This window comes from Anarhichas minor, unplaced genomic scaffold (assembly GCF_050575085.1).
Source record: "Anarhichas minor isolate MPS153535 unplaced genomic scaffold, ASM5057508v1 ptg000014l, whole genome shotgun sequence".
Lineage (NCBI taxonomy): Eukaryota > Metazoa > Chordata > Actinopteri > Perciformes > Anarhichadidae > Anarhichas > Anarhichas minor.
Window position 1 is genome coordinate 6675001 of NW_027466460.1, and position 17500 is coordinate 6692500.

General features: G+C 39.3%; 1 protein-coding gene across 5 annotated transcripts in view; it reads left to right on the top strand.

The window, feature by feature from the left end:
- The window catches only part of ctnna2 (catenin (cadherin-associated protein), alpha 2), a 254867-nt gene that overhangs the window by 147345 nt on the left and 90022 nt on the right, over positions 1–17500 (top strand). The window contains exon 8 of one of the 5 annotated variants that reach the window (XM_076091888.1): positions 8512–8528. The exons of the other annotated variants lie outside the window; for them this stretch is intronic. Coding sequence (XP_075948003.1) covers positions 8512–8528 — 17 coding nt within the window. The remainder of the gene's footprint in view (positions 1–8511; positions 8529–17500) is intronic. 5 annotated transcript variants of the gene reach the window in all.

The window sequence follows — 17500 nt, forward strand, 5'->3', positions numbered from 1 at the left end:
GTACAATATAAATATATATCGAAGAATATATATGAGCATAAAGAACATAAAGAACAATAACAATGGACAATGTATTTGGGATATTAGTGCAGAAAGGTGGTAACAGTGTAAATAGTGCAAATGAAGATGCAATATGTCTGATTAATTGTTCATCAGAGTGACAGCCAGTGGAAAGAAGCTGTTCCTGTGTCTGGTGGTTAAACAATGAAGTAACAATGAAGTATAAATATATGAAGTATTTAGTGAATGTATGACAGTGACAAAGATATATTTAGCACCAAAGAAAAAGAAAGAACACTTGTCCTTCACATGATCTGGACATCTTAAAGTTGGAATCCTCACTGCTTCCCCTTTGCTATATTCCCTCTTAGCTGTAATGGATGACTACACCATCAGCTAATGACTTGGTGCACTATAATGACTTGACACAGCGAACAGGAGATGAGAGTATCCAGACCATCAGTTTTAAGACTTTAAGAGCTTTGGCTCTCTGCTTTGAAGTTAAGGTCAGCACAAGTGTGAGTGAAAGTGTGTGTCGGTGTATTTGTGGGTGAAACACACATGCCTACTGATCCACTCACATGAACACAGTCATATAAACAGATTCAGCAATATTTCCGAAGGATATGGATTTATTTTTTAATGAGTTACCTTTGAGTAACCTTCATTATTTTTCCTGTTAGCATAAATCATCAACTTTCAGTTCAGGGTTTATGTTTGAAGGTAACTCATCATTTTTCATATCAAACTAACAATAAACCAAGTTGTCAACAAAATAGTCCAGTATATTTGTTACCTTCAGCAAGTAGCTGTGGCTTTGTGTGTGAAATGGAGGGAACCGTTGTTTCCTTATTATATATATATATACAGCCCGAGCACTGACGAAGGAGGACCTATTGTCCTATTGTTCTACCAATGATTATTATTCTCTTATGTCTTTGAGTGCAACAAAATAAGTGCTTGGGCTACTGTTCAACTCTTGAAATTTGGCACACAAGTCAAAAATATCACCTAGCTGTATGACATTGGGTTGGTATATGTAACATGGTGAGACGTACGTCTTGGAGGTATACCGTAAACCCATCAGGAAGTTGGCCATTTCAAATGTTATGTCGATTTTTGACCATTTCAAGGCACTGTACTTTAACGAACACCTTGAGATTCAACCCGATTTACTTCAAATTTGGTCAGTATAATCTTAAGACGTTTGCAAAGAAAATGTATTGAAAGATAAACAATACATGAAACTATGTATCTGTGGGGCTTCAGCAAAAAAAGAACCATTTGCAATGAAACAGGAAGTTGTTTTAACTTGGCCATACATTGTCTAATCTGCTACAATTTCCTCGTGCTCAATAACACTCCGACAATTTTAAATTATATTCATAGCATCACCTAGTGGCAACAGGAAATCCTAGGTGGTATAATTTCACATCTCACTCCTCACAGATTGATCAAATCATCTCAAATTGTGTCAGAACAGCCTTAAGACCTTGCTCATGCTTCATTGTCAAGATTGTAAGAATTCGTTGAACGGCAGCAATGTGAAAGTATGGTGAATTTCAATCCTTCACCATGAACAAATATATCGATGTAACTCGATTCCACATGGTCAGATCTTTTCCAAATTTCCCATGTTTCCCAAAACTCCAGTCCTGTTGGAAACAGGAAGTTATGGTCTCTATACTACATCAGATCCACTCACAATGCCAGCCCATGAAACTTTTTTTTGCCGCGACAACGCATTTTTCTCCATGAAAAACAACGACGTTCTTCTAAAAATGCTCCAAAAGTATCCAAACTTTCTCACACATTTAAAGTTCTAAATGTAGTTATCTGATATGGTTGTGGTTCTTGGGATAGTGCCCCTTTCAAAATTTTGACAAAGCAGCCCTTGCAGTCAATTGAGCTAGATGTACCAAATTTCGTAGGCACATGTATCACATGTAGACTTAACGAACTCCTCAATGGTATTAATTGGATCGTTTCAAATTTGGTCTGTATAATCTAAAGACCTTCGTGATTAAAAGTTATCGAAAGCTTTACGTTTCATGGAATAGCGTAGCCGTGGTGTGACGGACATTTTACTTGATTCCCCATTAAACAACAAGCTGACCTGAGGATGTCTACAAGCAATTCAGAGTCATAGTGCCACCTACTGGCAACAGGAAATCAGCATAATGTGACAAACCACATCCGATTTACATGATATGGTCTACACTTTATATAGAGCAACATAATGCATATTTGCGCGTGTTCTCTAGTGCCGATAGTGAGAACAAGTGGTGGAATATTTGCGCTACATAAAGCGTCACACACTCAATGCAAAAATAAATGTCTCGCTCGCAGGCGAATCACATGACTCTGAATTACTTTTTTTAATTTAAGAGTATTTCAAATGTGACATTATGACTAATTGTGTCTATTGACAATAAGGAAAGCATGAAGCTTTTAATCTGTGCGTTATTCAGCAGATAATTATTATATTTTGTTATCCAGCCAAGCTATTAAGCCCTTAGTGTGTGATCAATACTGAAACAATAATGTTTCAATTATGTAAAGTCAAGCACTACATTTGAGCAAAAAAAATCACACAACTAAAAACAAGAACATGGTCCCTCACTGGCTTTCCATCTGTCCACTCATTTTATTGTTTTAGGGGGGGGGGAAACATTGCTCAGCACACTCAACATGTTGATCTACATCTGACTGACTTTCAGACGACAAACAGTCATGGATCAGTTCAGTTTGTGACAATGTTGGTCTGGATGTGCTGGTTGTGTTGCATGTGTAATTAAATATGTGCAATTGAAAGATATTTGCTTTGATTGTCTTGGAAAGGTTTTATGATACAATAGTTAGAGGTTGTGTTGTAATGTCAGCATACTGAATTGATTTGAGGGATCAAAAATGACTAGAATTATCAGCATCTGTGACTACAGGTCCATTATTCAAATCTTTTATTGAGATCAGAGAACGCCTGACTGTGTCAGCCCAAAAAAAGAAGGCAGATGATGACTAATTGGCCCGCTGCAGAGATAATTTTGATGGGCAGCTGAGAAAGGATTCTGGTGGGGGTCGGTGCAGACACTTATGCCATAGAGTGGCTGTTAGTGGTGTGGTGAGGAAACAGCAAGAGATGATTCTGCATCTGCAATTGAGTGTGCCCTCCAGCAGATGGAGGTTTCTCTCAGTTTAAAAGGGTCACAAGTGGACAGAGAGTTAACGTTGCACTTATTCATTTCAGTTTTAGTGCTTATTTTCTATCTTCTTTGGTACTTTAGATGACATAATCCCATTATGTAATCAGCATTTTAGGATGAATTTAGTAGTGGAGGAAATGTACTCAAAGATCATTTTAGATAGCCATGGGCATTTTGAATTATTACCATAATAGTCTTATTTCAGATATATGTCAACTACAGTAAATCAAAAATGTGAAGACAGTAACCCAGTGAAGGTTTGTGTTAGTGTTCATCCTGGGTTTCCTTCACGGTAGACACAAGAGATCTCCATCTTCCTATGAATTTAAAAGAGGGTTATACTACAGTAACTGCAACTACGGTAAACCAAACCGGAAAACATACCATCATAATGTTGACTGAAGCATGTGACATGGCTATCACTATGGGTTACAACTCATCGAAGCATGTATTATGTGATACAAAGTTTGCTTCGGTAATCACAGTCGACTGCTCAAACAGAAAAGTCAAGCGTATCCTCATGATTTTCCCATGTTTGAGGCTTGGGTGAAAGTTTGGCTTGATGTATGGATGGAGGATTTATAGAGCAAGATGGATGGTAAGCCTGGCAAAGCTCTGATACTTTTTCCATGGTGATGTGAACATTAGGATGTGCATGCATACTGTATTTATCAAGAGAGAAGAAAAAAACACAGAAAAGGCCAAAATGGGTAAAGTAAAGAAAGTGTGTATCATCGTTGGTACGAAATAAACAGTGTACCAATAAATCTGGGGGTGGCTTTTGGAAGCAGCATGTTCTTAAATTGCTTCTCGTTTTATGTTTCTCTCCCACCACAAACAATAATGCGCTGCACTGTGTAAATTGGGCAGCCATCATAAAACAGTTTTCAACTTTCTTTATTGAACACAATCTGGCCACAAAATGTTTGTAACTTTAACTAAACATGTGTGCTGTTTTTTTTTACCCCCTGCTTTATATTTGATGCCATCCTTTATATCCAGGACCCCTTCAGCTGTTTTCACCTCTTCACCTTCTTTGATGCTGGATTTTTTTATTTTAGTTTGAACTGCAAACCCTTTATGCCCTGTCCACACTACTCCGTTTCTCCTTGGATGCAGATTTGTCAAATAGAAACGATCTCCGTCCACACGGGAGTTTCAGCATCATTCTCGAGTTGATCTGCGTCCACACGGCAGCCGTCGAAGGCGGACAGCACGTGACCATTAACTACACTGGGCATGCGCGTGACGGTGTAAACAGGAAGTGAATTGCTTGCTTAGTTAAAAAAAAAAAAAATACTCGCTCTGTCTCTCTCTCTCCAAATTTACTTTAACATCAACACTTACACATAAACGTTTACTAGATTATGGGTCCATCAATGTGGTCTCTCACTCGTTTCCTCCGTGTTGTTGATGTCTGTTCTCACTAGTAGCTCTGAACGTCATGTCCGCCTAGCTAGCTTCTAAGCTAATTTTAACATTACCGCCAATGGAGAAATGCTAACCGCGATTAGCATTACAGCGGTGCGGGTCTATCTCTCTCACATCAAATTTACTTTAAAATCAACACTTACACGTAAACGTTTACTAGAATATGGGTCCATACATGTGGTCAACACACGTCTCTCACTCTATTCTGCTCTTCCTTCGTGCAGGAAAGCTTATCAGATCGCTAACAGTAGATCCGTGAAATAAAGACCATGGAATCCATAGAAGAGTTTCAAGACTTCAGTGTGAATCTTTATTTGTAAAACTGTGGAAGCACAATATGAAATATGGCTTTACGAACTGTCCCTATACACATTACATGAATACAAAACAACAATCCATGATATAGCCAGCATGTAACATGTCCGCCTAGCTAGCTTCTAAGCTAATTTTAACATTACCGCCAATGGAGAAATGCTAACCGCGATTAGCATTTAATACAACACAAATGTTATACTAAACACTCGAATAGAATATATCTACGTACATATTTTCATGCTCCATAAATACATACTTACAGACTAAGGTCTCTCAAGGCTACCAAACGGAAGAAGTAAAACGTTAGAGCAGCATGTCTTCTCATTAGAATCTAAAAACAACGAGCTGCTCCATAGGGCTGATGCCGGTCACGCCGCTCGCTAATCACTCCAATAACAGCTGCTTCCTCCACAGAAATGCAGACTTTTACTGCATAGCTGCTGCTAGCTGTTGTGCTAGCAGCAACGCTTGCAATTAGTTATCCATGTTGAAATGAATTGCTGGTAGCCCAGTTTGTTTTCTTCCGGGTACGGGTCATGTGATAGTGAGTGTGACGAATCAGGGACGGAGACGTCATGGTTGCCAAGAACCAATCCAGTAGCGAACACGGGTGTGGGCGTAATTTTTTCTAAGCACATCCGTATCCGACCGTCCACACGCAAACGCAACCCCGGAGTTCTCAAACACCTCCAACCTCGCCGGAGTTTTCAGATCCCTCCGTTTAGGGTGCTCCAAAACTCCGGCGTAGTGTGGCCGCTCAGTGTAAACGTAGCAAATACGGAGTAAAAACGGAGTAGTGTGGACATGGCCTTAGTGTTGGTTGGATAAAAGACATTGCCACTTCAGAAAATTCCGTGGTGACTGGCCTTGGCTTAAAGTTTGACAATCACAGTGTCCATATTGCTACTGCATACGTTGAGCTGTCCTCTGCTTTCTGTATTTCAAGTGGCTGACATTTTCTAAACCACACAGGCATTTTAAGATATACACTATATATTTGTAGAATTACATAGTACATAACAGTTTTTACTAAAACAATCAGAAATGATTTTATTAGTATTTCTTAAAACTCACATATGACTTGATAACTCTTCTTTACACCCAATGGTATTTAGTATTAATCAAGACTGTATTGCCCTGTTTCAGTGATCATGTGTCCACTAAAGCCTTTTGCTCGTATTCTATGCATCTTAGTTCAAGGTTTGATAAATTGCTTGTGCCTTCAGTAATGCTCCCTTCCATACCCCAGATGTACTAAGCTGCTTGGTGCACTTGGTGCCTCCCTGTTGTCCTTCTTTTCATTGACTTGGTGTTTTGCTCACAGAACTGCTCCTGACTTCCTTTTCATTTGTTACACTGTTCTCTGCAAACTCTACGCACTGTAGTATACAAACATTCCAGGTGGATTGCTGCATCTGAGATGCTGAAACCTCCAAGTGTGGCACTGGCCATCAGCCCCATTGTAATGTTTGGTTAGAGAGCGAATGAGCCTCTGAACCCTGTCTCCCCTAGGCTACAGTGACATTGTTTGCTATTTGAGGGACCTTGCTTGTTGCATTGACTGGCATGTGTTCCTGATAAAGTATTTACCGAGTAAACATTTGGATATGTGCAGAAAATATCACAGCTTAACTTGAAGAACAAAAAAGCAAGAAAAAAGTGATGGTGGCGGAAAAGGGAAAAGATAGAAAAGTGTTAAGCAAGCATGTAGATGTAAACAACAGATATGTGCTGCGGAAATGACTGATAAATGAATGACAGACAGGATCAATAGATATCTATGTAGACAAATGAGTCGGGCAAGTTAAATACTCTATTTGTTAGTAAGACGTACAAAGCACATTGTCAAGAAGACAAAGACATGTAAATAAATTGCCCAAAATACATATATGTATGTGTAGTATACATGTCCATAGATAAGATGTATAAGAAATGATGGCACTTTTGAAAGGCCTGAGTTTGACTAACTTATGAATGTAATTGTATTACTGATCATAATAATTAGCATTAGAAATAAAACTGTCAACATTTGGTTGATATGAAGCAAAAGCAAATTTGAGAGGAAAGTTTAGATACACAGATGAGAGTTTTGCCTGCACAACACAGTTTAAGAAAATTAAATGGTAAAATGATGTTAGAAATACAATTAAACTAGATATTTCCAATCACTGCAAGATTGATCATCTTATTATAAGCATACTTAACACTTTTCAAGCTTTCCTAAGTTTTGATAATTTCTCTTATAAACCTAAGCTTTTGATAGCACTAATCGGAAAGCAGTTTTTGTTTTTTTTGTGCAAATAAAACATGAATCAAGCGAAGGCTTGCCAGTAGTCTTGTATTATGCAGTCATGAACATGTTCTCAATGTAGGTTAGGGTTTTAGAAACATTTTTTTGATTTGTCCTATACCTTGGGAATGGTTAATATTTAAAAATGAAGAATATAATGTTCTCTAAAGCATGATACTCCAAGCAAACCAAATTGTACCATTGTAAAAGTCTCACACAGTAATTATAGGCTACAGTATGTTGAGAAAAGTTTGAAATTTGTTGAAATTTCAAACTGTGCAACATATCACATCATTTGTTATATATTACTTCTTTGTGTATATAATGTATATTATGTGTATATGAACAGGTCAATAGAGACTAACCTAATAAACAGAGACAGGTTATTATGTACAGCTGTTCAAATGTTTGTAAAACTATTTCAAAAGATGCATGACAGACGTGGATCAAGAGGTTAAGGGGCCCACAGAGACTGCTGATGTATAGGACCAATAATGATGGGCTCCAAATGAGGGTCAGTGCTCGACTCACAAGTTGAAGTTGAGGTAAAGCGCAGAGGAGAAATGGCAGAGTGCACAAGCCCAGAATTAAAATAAAAACAAATCAATCTTTGTATCTTTCCAAAAGAGATGGAAGGGTAACAAGATAACTTGCATTAGGCTATGATGTATACATGCATTTCTCCTTATTGTCATTGTATTTGCCTTTTTATCAAATCTTGACAATCCTCATTAACATTATTTTACATTATGGGGTGGCTCCAAAACAAACTCGAACAGTAAATAACTCAGTTTACTAGAGATGAACACACAACAGCAGAATGCACTACACTGCATGAACCGTGTCTGAATATTGTGTGTGATTAAATATAAAGCCTTTTAATATTTCAAAAACTAATGTTAACACACAGTGGTGGAAGAAGTACTCAGATCTCTACTTAAATAACATTTTAAAACTTATAATACTACTGTGTAAAATACTTACCATTTAAATAGCTTTATATACTGCTGGGTAATTTAATCTATAATAATAGATTAGTTGATTATATTTTGAGTTACTATTCTGAATCTGCAAAGTAACTACTGTTAAGTAAATGTAATTGAGTAGCATTACGTGGAAATACTACTACAATACTACAATTAGGCTACTTCAAAATTGTAGTCTACGTAAGTAGAGTATCTGAGTGCATTTAGTAAATTACATTCCACTCCTGTTGATATAAATACACTTAATAACTTTTTTATAGTTTTTTTCCAACTCTCGTCAATAAAGGTGATAGCAGTTGTGAAGTATATTATTTTTACTCAATACTAATATAACGGGTTCACGGTTTACAAGGAACCCCTACTGTAACCACAGAGCCCCCCCAACAGAGCAAATCCCAATTAAACGTCTGGATACACCTCTGGTAATTATCAAGAGTTTGTGTGTTGGATAGTTTATTGGAAGAGACTCAACAGTGTCTAAATCTCTTCCTGCTATGTCCAAAGTGAGGTGTCTGTTTGTCTGTTGGTCTGTGTGTGTGTGTGTGTGTGTGTGTGTGTGTGTGTGTGTGTGTGTGTGTGTGTGTGAGAGAGAGAGACAGAGACGGAGAGAAAGAGATATTTTGCCATGTCACTTTTATACATAAACAAGATTAGAATTCTTCACCCGCCACCATGACTAGTGCGACAACCGGTTTTTCATCCAGATCTGCGGGGTTTGATGTGTGGGGGTTTTCCATATACAGAATATAATTGAATTACACGGTTTAACCTTTTTTCTTAATGTTTCTTTATGTTCGGGCTCTAATGTGTTTGGCTTTAAAGTCGACATCAAACAGTGGCTGTGACTCTTCTCTGTCTGCTAAAAGAACTTTGTTCTGCTGTCAGATGACACAGAAATCCCACTGAGAGCCACCAAGCCCATTTTCAAAACCCAGCTCTCTGGAGCAGCATGCCCCCGCTTTTGATGGCCTTGACTACCTTGGCATGTTGCCTCATCCAGAGCCAAACAAGCCTCTACATCCTTCATGTGTCCACTAGCCTCTCTCATGTTGGGATGAAGCAGAGCAAAATACAGCGAACAGAGGAATCTCTGATGCAAAAGGCTGAAACACTTGTAAATTTGTGCTGAAATTACTTTAGCATTTATCCCTTGTGCCCCGACTGCAAGGTAAGGTAAGAACCCTCGCTTAGAGTTTGGAATAAAACACTTTTAGAGAGCAGTACAAAGGACAGATGAACCTTGTAATACACGAAAGGGCTGTTTCACATTTGACGCATTATGTCCGACATCTTGAACCTTGAATTGTAATGAGATGAATCGTGTTACAAGCAAATCCAACTTTATTTGTCAGCAATACACATGCAGTAATTATGTCCTATAGACACTGTGTTTTCGCCTTCCTTCAAGCAAAGATTGATTCAGACAGTCATTTTGCAAACAAGTCTGCATTACTCTGCCAATCAGCCACAAATAGCACATAAAATGACCCTCTGATCAACTGCTGATTTGTATGTAAATATACTCGCCATTGCTCTTTTTGTGACAGACATTCGTATACAGGAATCGCCATGCAGAAAATGTCCATGCATTTGCCGGCAACAGTTAATACTGTTCATATCAAGAGTGATGTTTGAAAAATGATGTTAAGGCAAAAGGTCTGGCATAAAGGCTGCTGCCAAGTACCTCCCTGCTGCTCATCTAGTGGCAGAGCCACAGGTGGTGGCGTACACTGGAGCTCCCTTCCTCTTTCACTCATGTCTCACCTTGATAGTAATAACTAGTTGCATGATGTTGGAAAACATGATTACGCTGAAATTCATTACATACACTTCAGGAGGTGAATCAGGTCTGCTAAATATGTCTTTTGACTTTGTAGTGAACCTTACAACCTTCATCATTCCACATTTGAGAATCACTTCAAAGCAAACACACAACATACATATCACTACAATTTTCTTTGACAAAAAGGCGTTGCAGATTTCAGACTTGCAATATGACAGCTCATTGCTTTTACCAAATAAAAGACGATGGCAATTGGTGACTAAGTCATATCTTGTAATATGACTTTATATCTCATTCTTGTCAATGAGCATCTCTTAATTATTACAAGATTGTCCGAACTATGACCTCATAATTTTCTCTAAACTATTACGTAATAAAATACAAGTTGCCTAATTATCTTTGACATTTGATAAAACAGGCCTATGATGACTTTTGTTTCTTCCTGCATTTAAAGAATTCAAAAATGTCAGACATTTTAAATGGTCAGACCTGTTTATTGAAAAGGCAGTCTGCAGACTTCCAGATCAAATATTAAATAGTCAAGAGCCATTTCATTCCTAAATCTAAGGCACTTCACAAAGACTCTTCCAGTCTTGAGAATGGTATTCTCATTTTGCAGAAATATATGTCAGATGACGATGTCAAGAAAGCAGCCACCATGTATGATTTCATCATACCCCATCATAGCCCTTTTTTCATGGAGGTTCTCCAACAAATGATCACGTCGCTTTGACTGTTAACTTCCATGGGAAGTGTGTACACACTGTTTATAAATGAGGTCTCTCAACAAATATTATGTGAAAGTCCTGAATACCTCCTCCTCTCTTCATATGCACAAACACGTTTGATAAACATCCCCAGACATGTTTGTTCCAAAGCCGGAGGTGTAGGGTACTATTTTGTACCAGTAAGGTGTTATCCCTCCCAGCTCGTCAAACTAGCAAAGCAGTGTAAACACAGAGCCGTGTGCCCCAAGCGCCGTGTCTGCCCGACGACAAGCTAAGAGATCGAGAAAGCAGTCGTTGTTGCAGAGTTGTTTCTGAGTAAAATACACTTGTTGTGTGAAAGGAATGTGTCACCTGGTGTAACAGTTTTTTAATTGGTTTAGGGTGACACGTTTTGTGGCACAGAGGCATATGCTATATCAGGCTCTGGCTACGCCGACAATCTTTTGTCGGACAAATTAATTGCTGGTGTTTCTCTCTCTCTCGATCTCTCTCTTGAGGGGAATTGTTGATTAAAATGAAAAAGATAAAGTACAGGCCTCACTCTTTACTCCATTCCCATAATAGATTAAACATTTAAACCCTCTATAAAGGGAAATCATTCAAAAACCTTTGAGCAAAAGGGAACTAAATGCTATAGTAAGTGGAAACAAGAACACGTAAGGCTATGTTTTATGTGTCTGCTGCTGAAGTCGGTCCAAGTAGCATCTAAGGTGATTGTCTCACAAATCAATTTGTCATGTCTACATAGAGTACCAGGACTGCACAAAGACTGCGCTGTAACACAGTAGATGGCAAGCTTTTAGAGCTTGTGAATAATGTATAATTAGTATTATTTTAAGACATTTATAAATGTAGAGCACAACTATCTTTCTCTTTATGTCAGTGCAGTGCACAAATATCTGGCACACCTAGAATTCAATACAAAGTTGGTATGTCATCTGTGTTTACAGAGGGAAGCACAGAGACACCTCTTCATGATGACTAAAAGGGTTGTGAGAGTTGTTCTTTATTAATCCCCATGGGGTCTTCAGCTGCAGTCCTCAGGCCATTGCCTTGCATAACATGCATGTCTGTAGGTGTGCGCTGAACAAATGGAGGACATCCTCACTCCAGCCACTGAGCCATTGTGCCACAGTGCAAAATAAGTGTAGGGGGGGGTGTTTTGTCTTTTGAGCTTTTCATTTACAGATGACAGTATTCATAATAAACAAAGAAAAAACGTACATGGTACCAGTTGGTTTACATCTGTCATGCAGATTGTTCTACTGGCAAGTTCGAATCGGGCTTTGGAATTTACATCCCACTGCAATGCCCTCTGGGTATTTCAGTGGCTAGTGTGTGTCATAGTTGTTGGCAGGTGGTGTTTGTCTACTGTGCATATGGAGCAAATGACACCAGTGTTGTTTTTGGTGACACTAAGCTGTAGATTTTTCACTGAAAATGTGGAATGCACAAACTGACAAAGGATGGAGTAACATAACTTCTAAAACTGAAAGAAATAAGGCTGGATTTAGCTTTCAGGCTGATACAATTATAAAAAACATTTTCGTTTTACTCCCAATACAGTCAACATTACACATACAGAAGAAATGCCACCTTTTAGTGTCCCTCAGTGTATCAAATTTGCGAACCATGACATGAAACTGACCACCTTGTTTAGCTCTATACTGGCTGAAGTTACAACCAAAATAAGTGTTATATCATAACATACTGTAGATCGACCTCTGGCACAATGCAAAGATAGCTAGATACCTAAGTATGGCAGATCTCTGCAATGTGGTGTGATGACGCACCCCCAAGCCCTGCACAGCAGAAGTGGGGAAGAAAACCACACAATTGTTATCACATCATAAGCCCACTGGATTTAAAACTGCACCCTTGATTAAAATGCAGCGTACTGTCTCTGGCAGCAGACAATGGCAGCTAATTCCTCTGACGAGAGAAAAATGCTCAGCCTCACCTCCTCTCTTGCCGTCTTTGTGCATGTGTGCATATGTGTGCATTTTGCTCAGTGTCTCACTGCCTAGAAACGTTTTTTGCATATTTTACTCTCTCCACAGTAATTTCAAACCTAGAAATCTAGAGCCTACTGAAAACACCTTTTGTTTACGAAGTCATGAACTGGATGACAAACTGCCGAACCCCTACACTGTGGTTGGTGCAATGGGACAATTATATGTAGAAAAAGAGCCTTCAATTCAGAGGAATGATTTCAATCTGCAGCTACTTTATGCTCGCCTTGAAAAAATTCCCAAACCATCACTGAACTGTTTTTTCTCCCCCCGATATCAATGTTCTGTCCAACCTTATAGACACATTTCACCATTTCAGTCCCTCAGCTGCCCAGATACTTCTCAGCTTGGTTTGTAATGTGGATTGCATTCTTTAGGGGTCACACGGGTTGTTTTATACCCTCAATCTTTTTATCCTGAGTGACAAAGCACTGGTTACATTATCTATTGGCATCACTCGATTAAAGCTGTTAAGAACAGGGTCTAGGAATCGACATTATTCATCATGTCATTCTTCTATCAGCTACTGTCTGTTCAGCTGCCCACCTACACCAGAGCTTTGTCGACCAGATGGGCCATGCATAATTAAGACGATAACCCTCAGCAGAGACCTGACCCTGTCACAGCCTTGAAAATAAGACCGGCCAGCCCAGGGGCACACTTCACCCTCCTTGTGATCCCCACAAGTTCCTGCTATTCTGCTGCTGGACTAACCTAACTGTTATTGCCACAGCACACAGTGGTATTACAATGGCCAATGTTTTCCAGCGCTTCACTGAATTTGTATTAAAAAGTTTTAACTTTCATATCCTTTTGGCTCTTTTATATTTATCATAATAGAAAAGCCCTCATTATACTGTTCATTTATGTATGATATACATAATTATACTGCCTGTTTATGTTCCTTCGACACTCAGTAGTTGCATTTTTTCTCATCGCCCGCACCTTTGCTTGGAGAACACTAATTTGAAAGATGTTTATTCAGGAGATGTTTGCAGTGATGTGGACACTTTTACAATTAATGTCATCCCAAACAACACCTTCGATTGTCACTTATGAACACAGACACAGTATACTCAACAAAAATAAATGAACATTACAAAAGGCGTTCACAGAGGTATTGCAGGCCTATTGTTGGTGATTGCATTAAGTGTTCATCTCATTGTGTACACCCATTGCAAATGTGTTGCACTTGGACAACAATGTGCATTCATAGCACATAAAGGTTTTATGCCATATAGGTCTTAAAATATATTATTTAGTAATCTACAGCAATTATATTTTGCATTGAAAACATGATTCAAATATGGAGATTTATTCAGTCTTTATGGAAGCACTTGAAATGTCTTTATGGAGCAAAACAGATGATGGAACTCTCTGCTGAATCTCAGTAACCATGGCAGATCTTTTGCCATTTCCTCTTTGCCATACAGCATTATGGACATTCTGTAGCACCAGACATCCCATTTAATAGGCAAAGGGTTGCCAAACACACACATAAATTAGGGTCCGTGGTATGTAAATAACGGACTGGTGCAGCATGTCCATGTTTCCACAGCTGAATCAATTCATCAGTCTGTGATCAAATCAGTGCTCATTTAGATGCCGCACCACAGTTCCATGAATCAGACCTAGAGAGGTCCATATGGCTCTCCTAGTGCTTGAATCTGTGCTGTTTTCCAAGACGGTTTGATAAACGACAATACTTTCAAGGGTGATGTCTACATGTCATTCCCTGAAAATATTGGTTGGACTCAAACAGCAGTGACCATTGTAGGAATACATCGTATAAATCAGCTTAAGGAAGAGAATAGATGTCCTTTGAAAATACATCAATCCCCAAACACCCACCATGACAGCAAGTCCTATCCCCCTAATCCATCCTCACGCAGTGCACTTACATCATGTTCAGATATTCTGTGGCTTTACTGTTCCTCATTCCTCGTAACTAATAGCAGCAACAACTCTGTTAGTGGCTTGTGCTGCAGCGTGGCCGGACTGATAAAGCCCACATGAAAGGATAGTGGGAGACATAATCATTTCACCAGTTCAGCCAGCTCCAGCAGTCTTTGAAGTTGGTGCACCCCTGGATCATTACAGCAGGAGACTGTTGTCTAGCACCGTACAGTATATCTGTGTTGTTTGGGTCCACTGCGGCTGTCTCTACGGTGGGCTCAGCTGCAATAGGCGGTAGGCATGTTATTGTTATCGTGCTATCATTAACATGTTTTCATTTGATCCTATGCTGGCTACTTTTTTGCTGTCAGACTTGAGGGCATTTTTTCCTTTTCCCAAAACACCCTAATCCCTGATTACAGCTACCTACACACAGCAACCCACCCAGGAGAGCAGCTTGAGTCATCATTATCCCAGTTTCACACCATGCATATCCTTCTTTATGGCCCTCGCTATCAATGACAACTACCACCTTCGCATTTAGAGCAAAGGCCTGCCAGCACTGGAAACTCGTTTGCTGGTCATATGTTTTGTTTAATTTGAGTCTATTAATTGTGTGTGCCTGTGCGGTGAACCAAGTTAAAACCACTGTGTCAGTGTCTAGATAACACGGTTTTCCAGATCTCCCCACACGTCCACATTACATCTCCTTTTTGAGAAGCAGTGGGTGACAGATGGAACGGTACCAAAATATGTCAGCATCTGAAATACTTGTTTTCTTGTCAGTCAGGTTTCCGGAGCTACTGTAATACTGTGCTCCGCTGTATAGTTAAGAGGTCACATAGCGAGGGGTAGTTTTGACAGTTGCGAGCAATGAGTGGAAAGAGACCATCAGGCAAGAAGGGATGGAGCTTGAGGCAAGTGTGAGTGTAGATGATGTCTAGACACAACAAGTCGGTCTGTTCCCTTGTTTTTCTGCCTCCGCACATTTTGAATTCACTCAGAAAGTTTATTTCAATGTAGGTCCTCATAATGATATTTGCATAAAATGTCCCTTTGACATATTTTTGATTAAAGTGTGCATCACACCACTTTTAAAAAAAGACAGAAGTGATAAAATAATTGCCCAAATGTGACTCTTATCTCCCACTGCTGTATGCTGCATAAATGTTTGTGGAGGTATTTTCGTTGAATTGTGTGTTACACATTCCCTCTTTTTTGTAGCACGAAGTCATACATTGTCAATACTGTTATGCCGTCATTGAGCACATCTGTATTGACATGACGTGCACAATAATCGGGGTTAACAGCAGTATTTGTGACATATAGGATATTGATTGACACATCATGAGGGTATACGTTGAGGGAGTTTTACACGGACACCCATGGAATGTGAAGTACCTGAGGCTTCGACCCTCACAGTCAACGTTAATCTCTATTTTGTGTCCATTGTCTCGCTTACGAAAATCCCATAATTCGAAACTTGTCATTGTCTGGACTGATCCACTACAGAAATGATGCAATGCAGGGAAGAGAAAACGGTGATGAAATGGGATTATGTCTCCTGGTATTAGGAACAAGTCCTTGAATTGGATTGACCTACAGCAGTCCGTGTTTCAGAGTCTCTAGCCGTTCTGTTGCATTTGACTTGTATTGAAGCTTCGCTCTTCTCAAAAAAACAGACAAGTCATGTTTGTGTATGCATGTGTAGGCAAGTGGGTGTGTGATACATTGACGCTTTTCAGCTCTGCGGTGAAACAAAAGTACATCAATGATACTCAAACTTTCTTCTCACCCCATTGACTCGTTTTTTTTCTCTTCGACACATCTCTGCTCTCACAGATATCACACCACTCTTTTATTTTCTCACCCTCTCTAACCTATTCTCAGCATCTCCCTCCCTCGCTGCTCTTCTCTCCTGCTGCCCTTCCTTCGGTCCCTCCCTCGCAAACTACTTGCTATTCAGTTCAGGGAGGCTGCAGGCAGCATTGCTCTACCTCCCCATACTGCTTCTGCAGGACTAGACTTTTTTTTTTCATCCCCTGCTCTCTCTCTTTCTGTCTGATAACCAGACATTTCCCCTCACTCCTTTTCCTATTCTCCTGAAACTATGCACCGAAAACCTTGGCTTACAACCTAACACACTTCATATTTAACGCTCCCCCATCTCTGCAGGCTTCTATTCTTAAACCCCTGCATGACTGCGTGACGTCTCATTGCATGTAACTGCGTACATTTGGGCTTTTCAGGAACACATGAAACATGTGACGATCGGTAAATTAACCAGAGCACAATTTCTTACCTTTGAGACATTTCACATTGTATGTTCAGGGCTGGCATTTTCAAACCATTTAAACTCTTTTGATGACTTGGATCTCAGACTAATTGTGTAGCAGGAAAGTGTCTTTTCAAGTAGACCAACCTTTATTCATATAATTTTAGACGCTATATACAGGGATCATTCAGTATCTAACACATTGTGTACATATTTGAGGGATGGTTTGAGCATTTTGTGGACTTCAGAGCCCTCAAACACCCTTGTTATATTCCAGTACTACAGTGTATTTCAGTCACTGACATACCTTTACTTTTCAATAAAAAACTGAAATACAGAGTTGATAGTTTACAGCCTCCTGATGCCATTGCACTGTCTCTGAGTAAGGGAGATGGATAATAAAGTCTTTACGGTGTCTGTAACCTCCCTCTGTGTGAAAAGGCTGTATAAGGTCTGAATTTTCGAGAAGCTTCTGTCTGAAAATGTAAAAAGCTGGTTCAGAATATGGCAGATTACTCAATTAAACAAGGAACATTTAGCATTCTACATTTAGCATTACTTGTCTCTGCATCAACACTTGT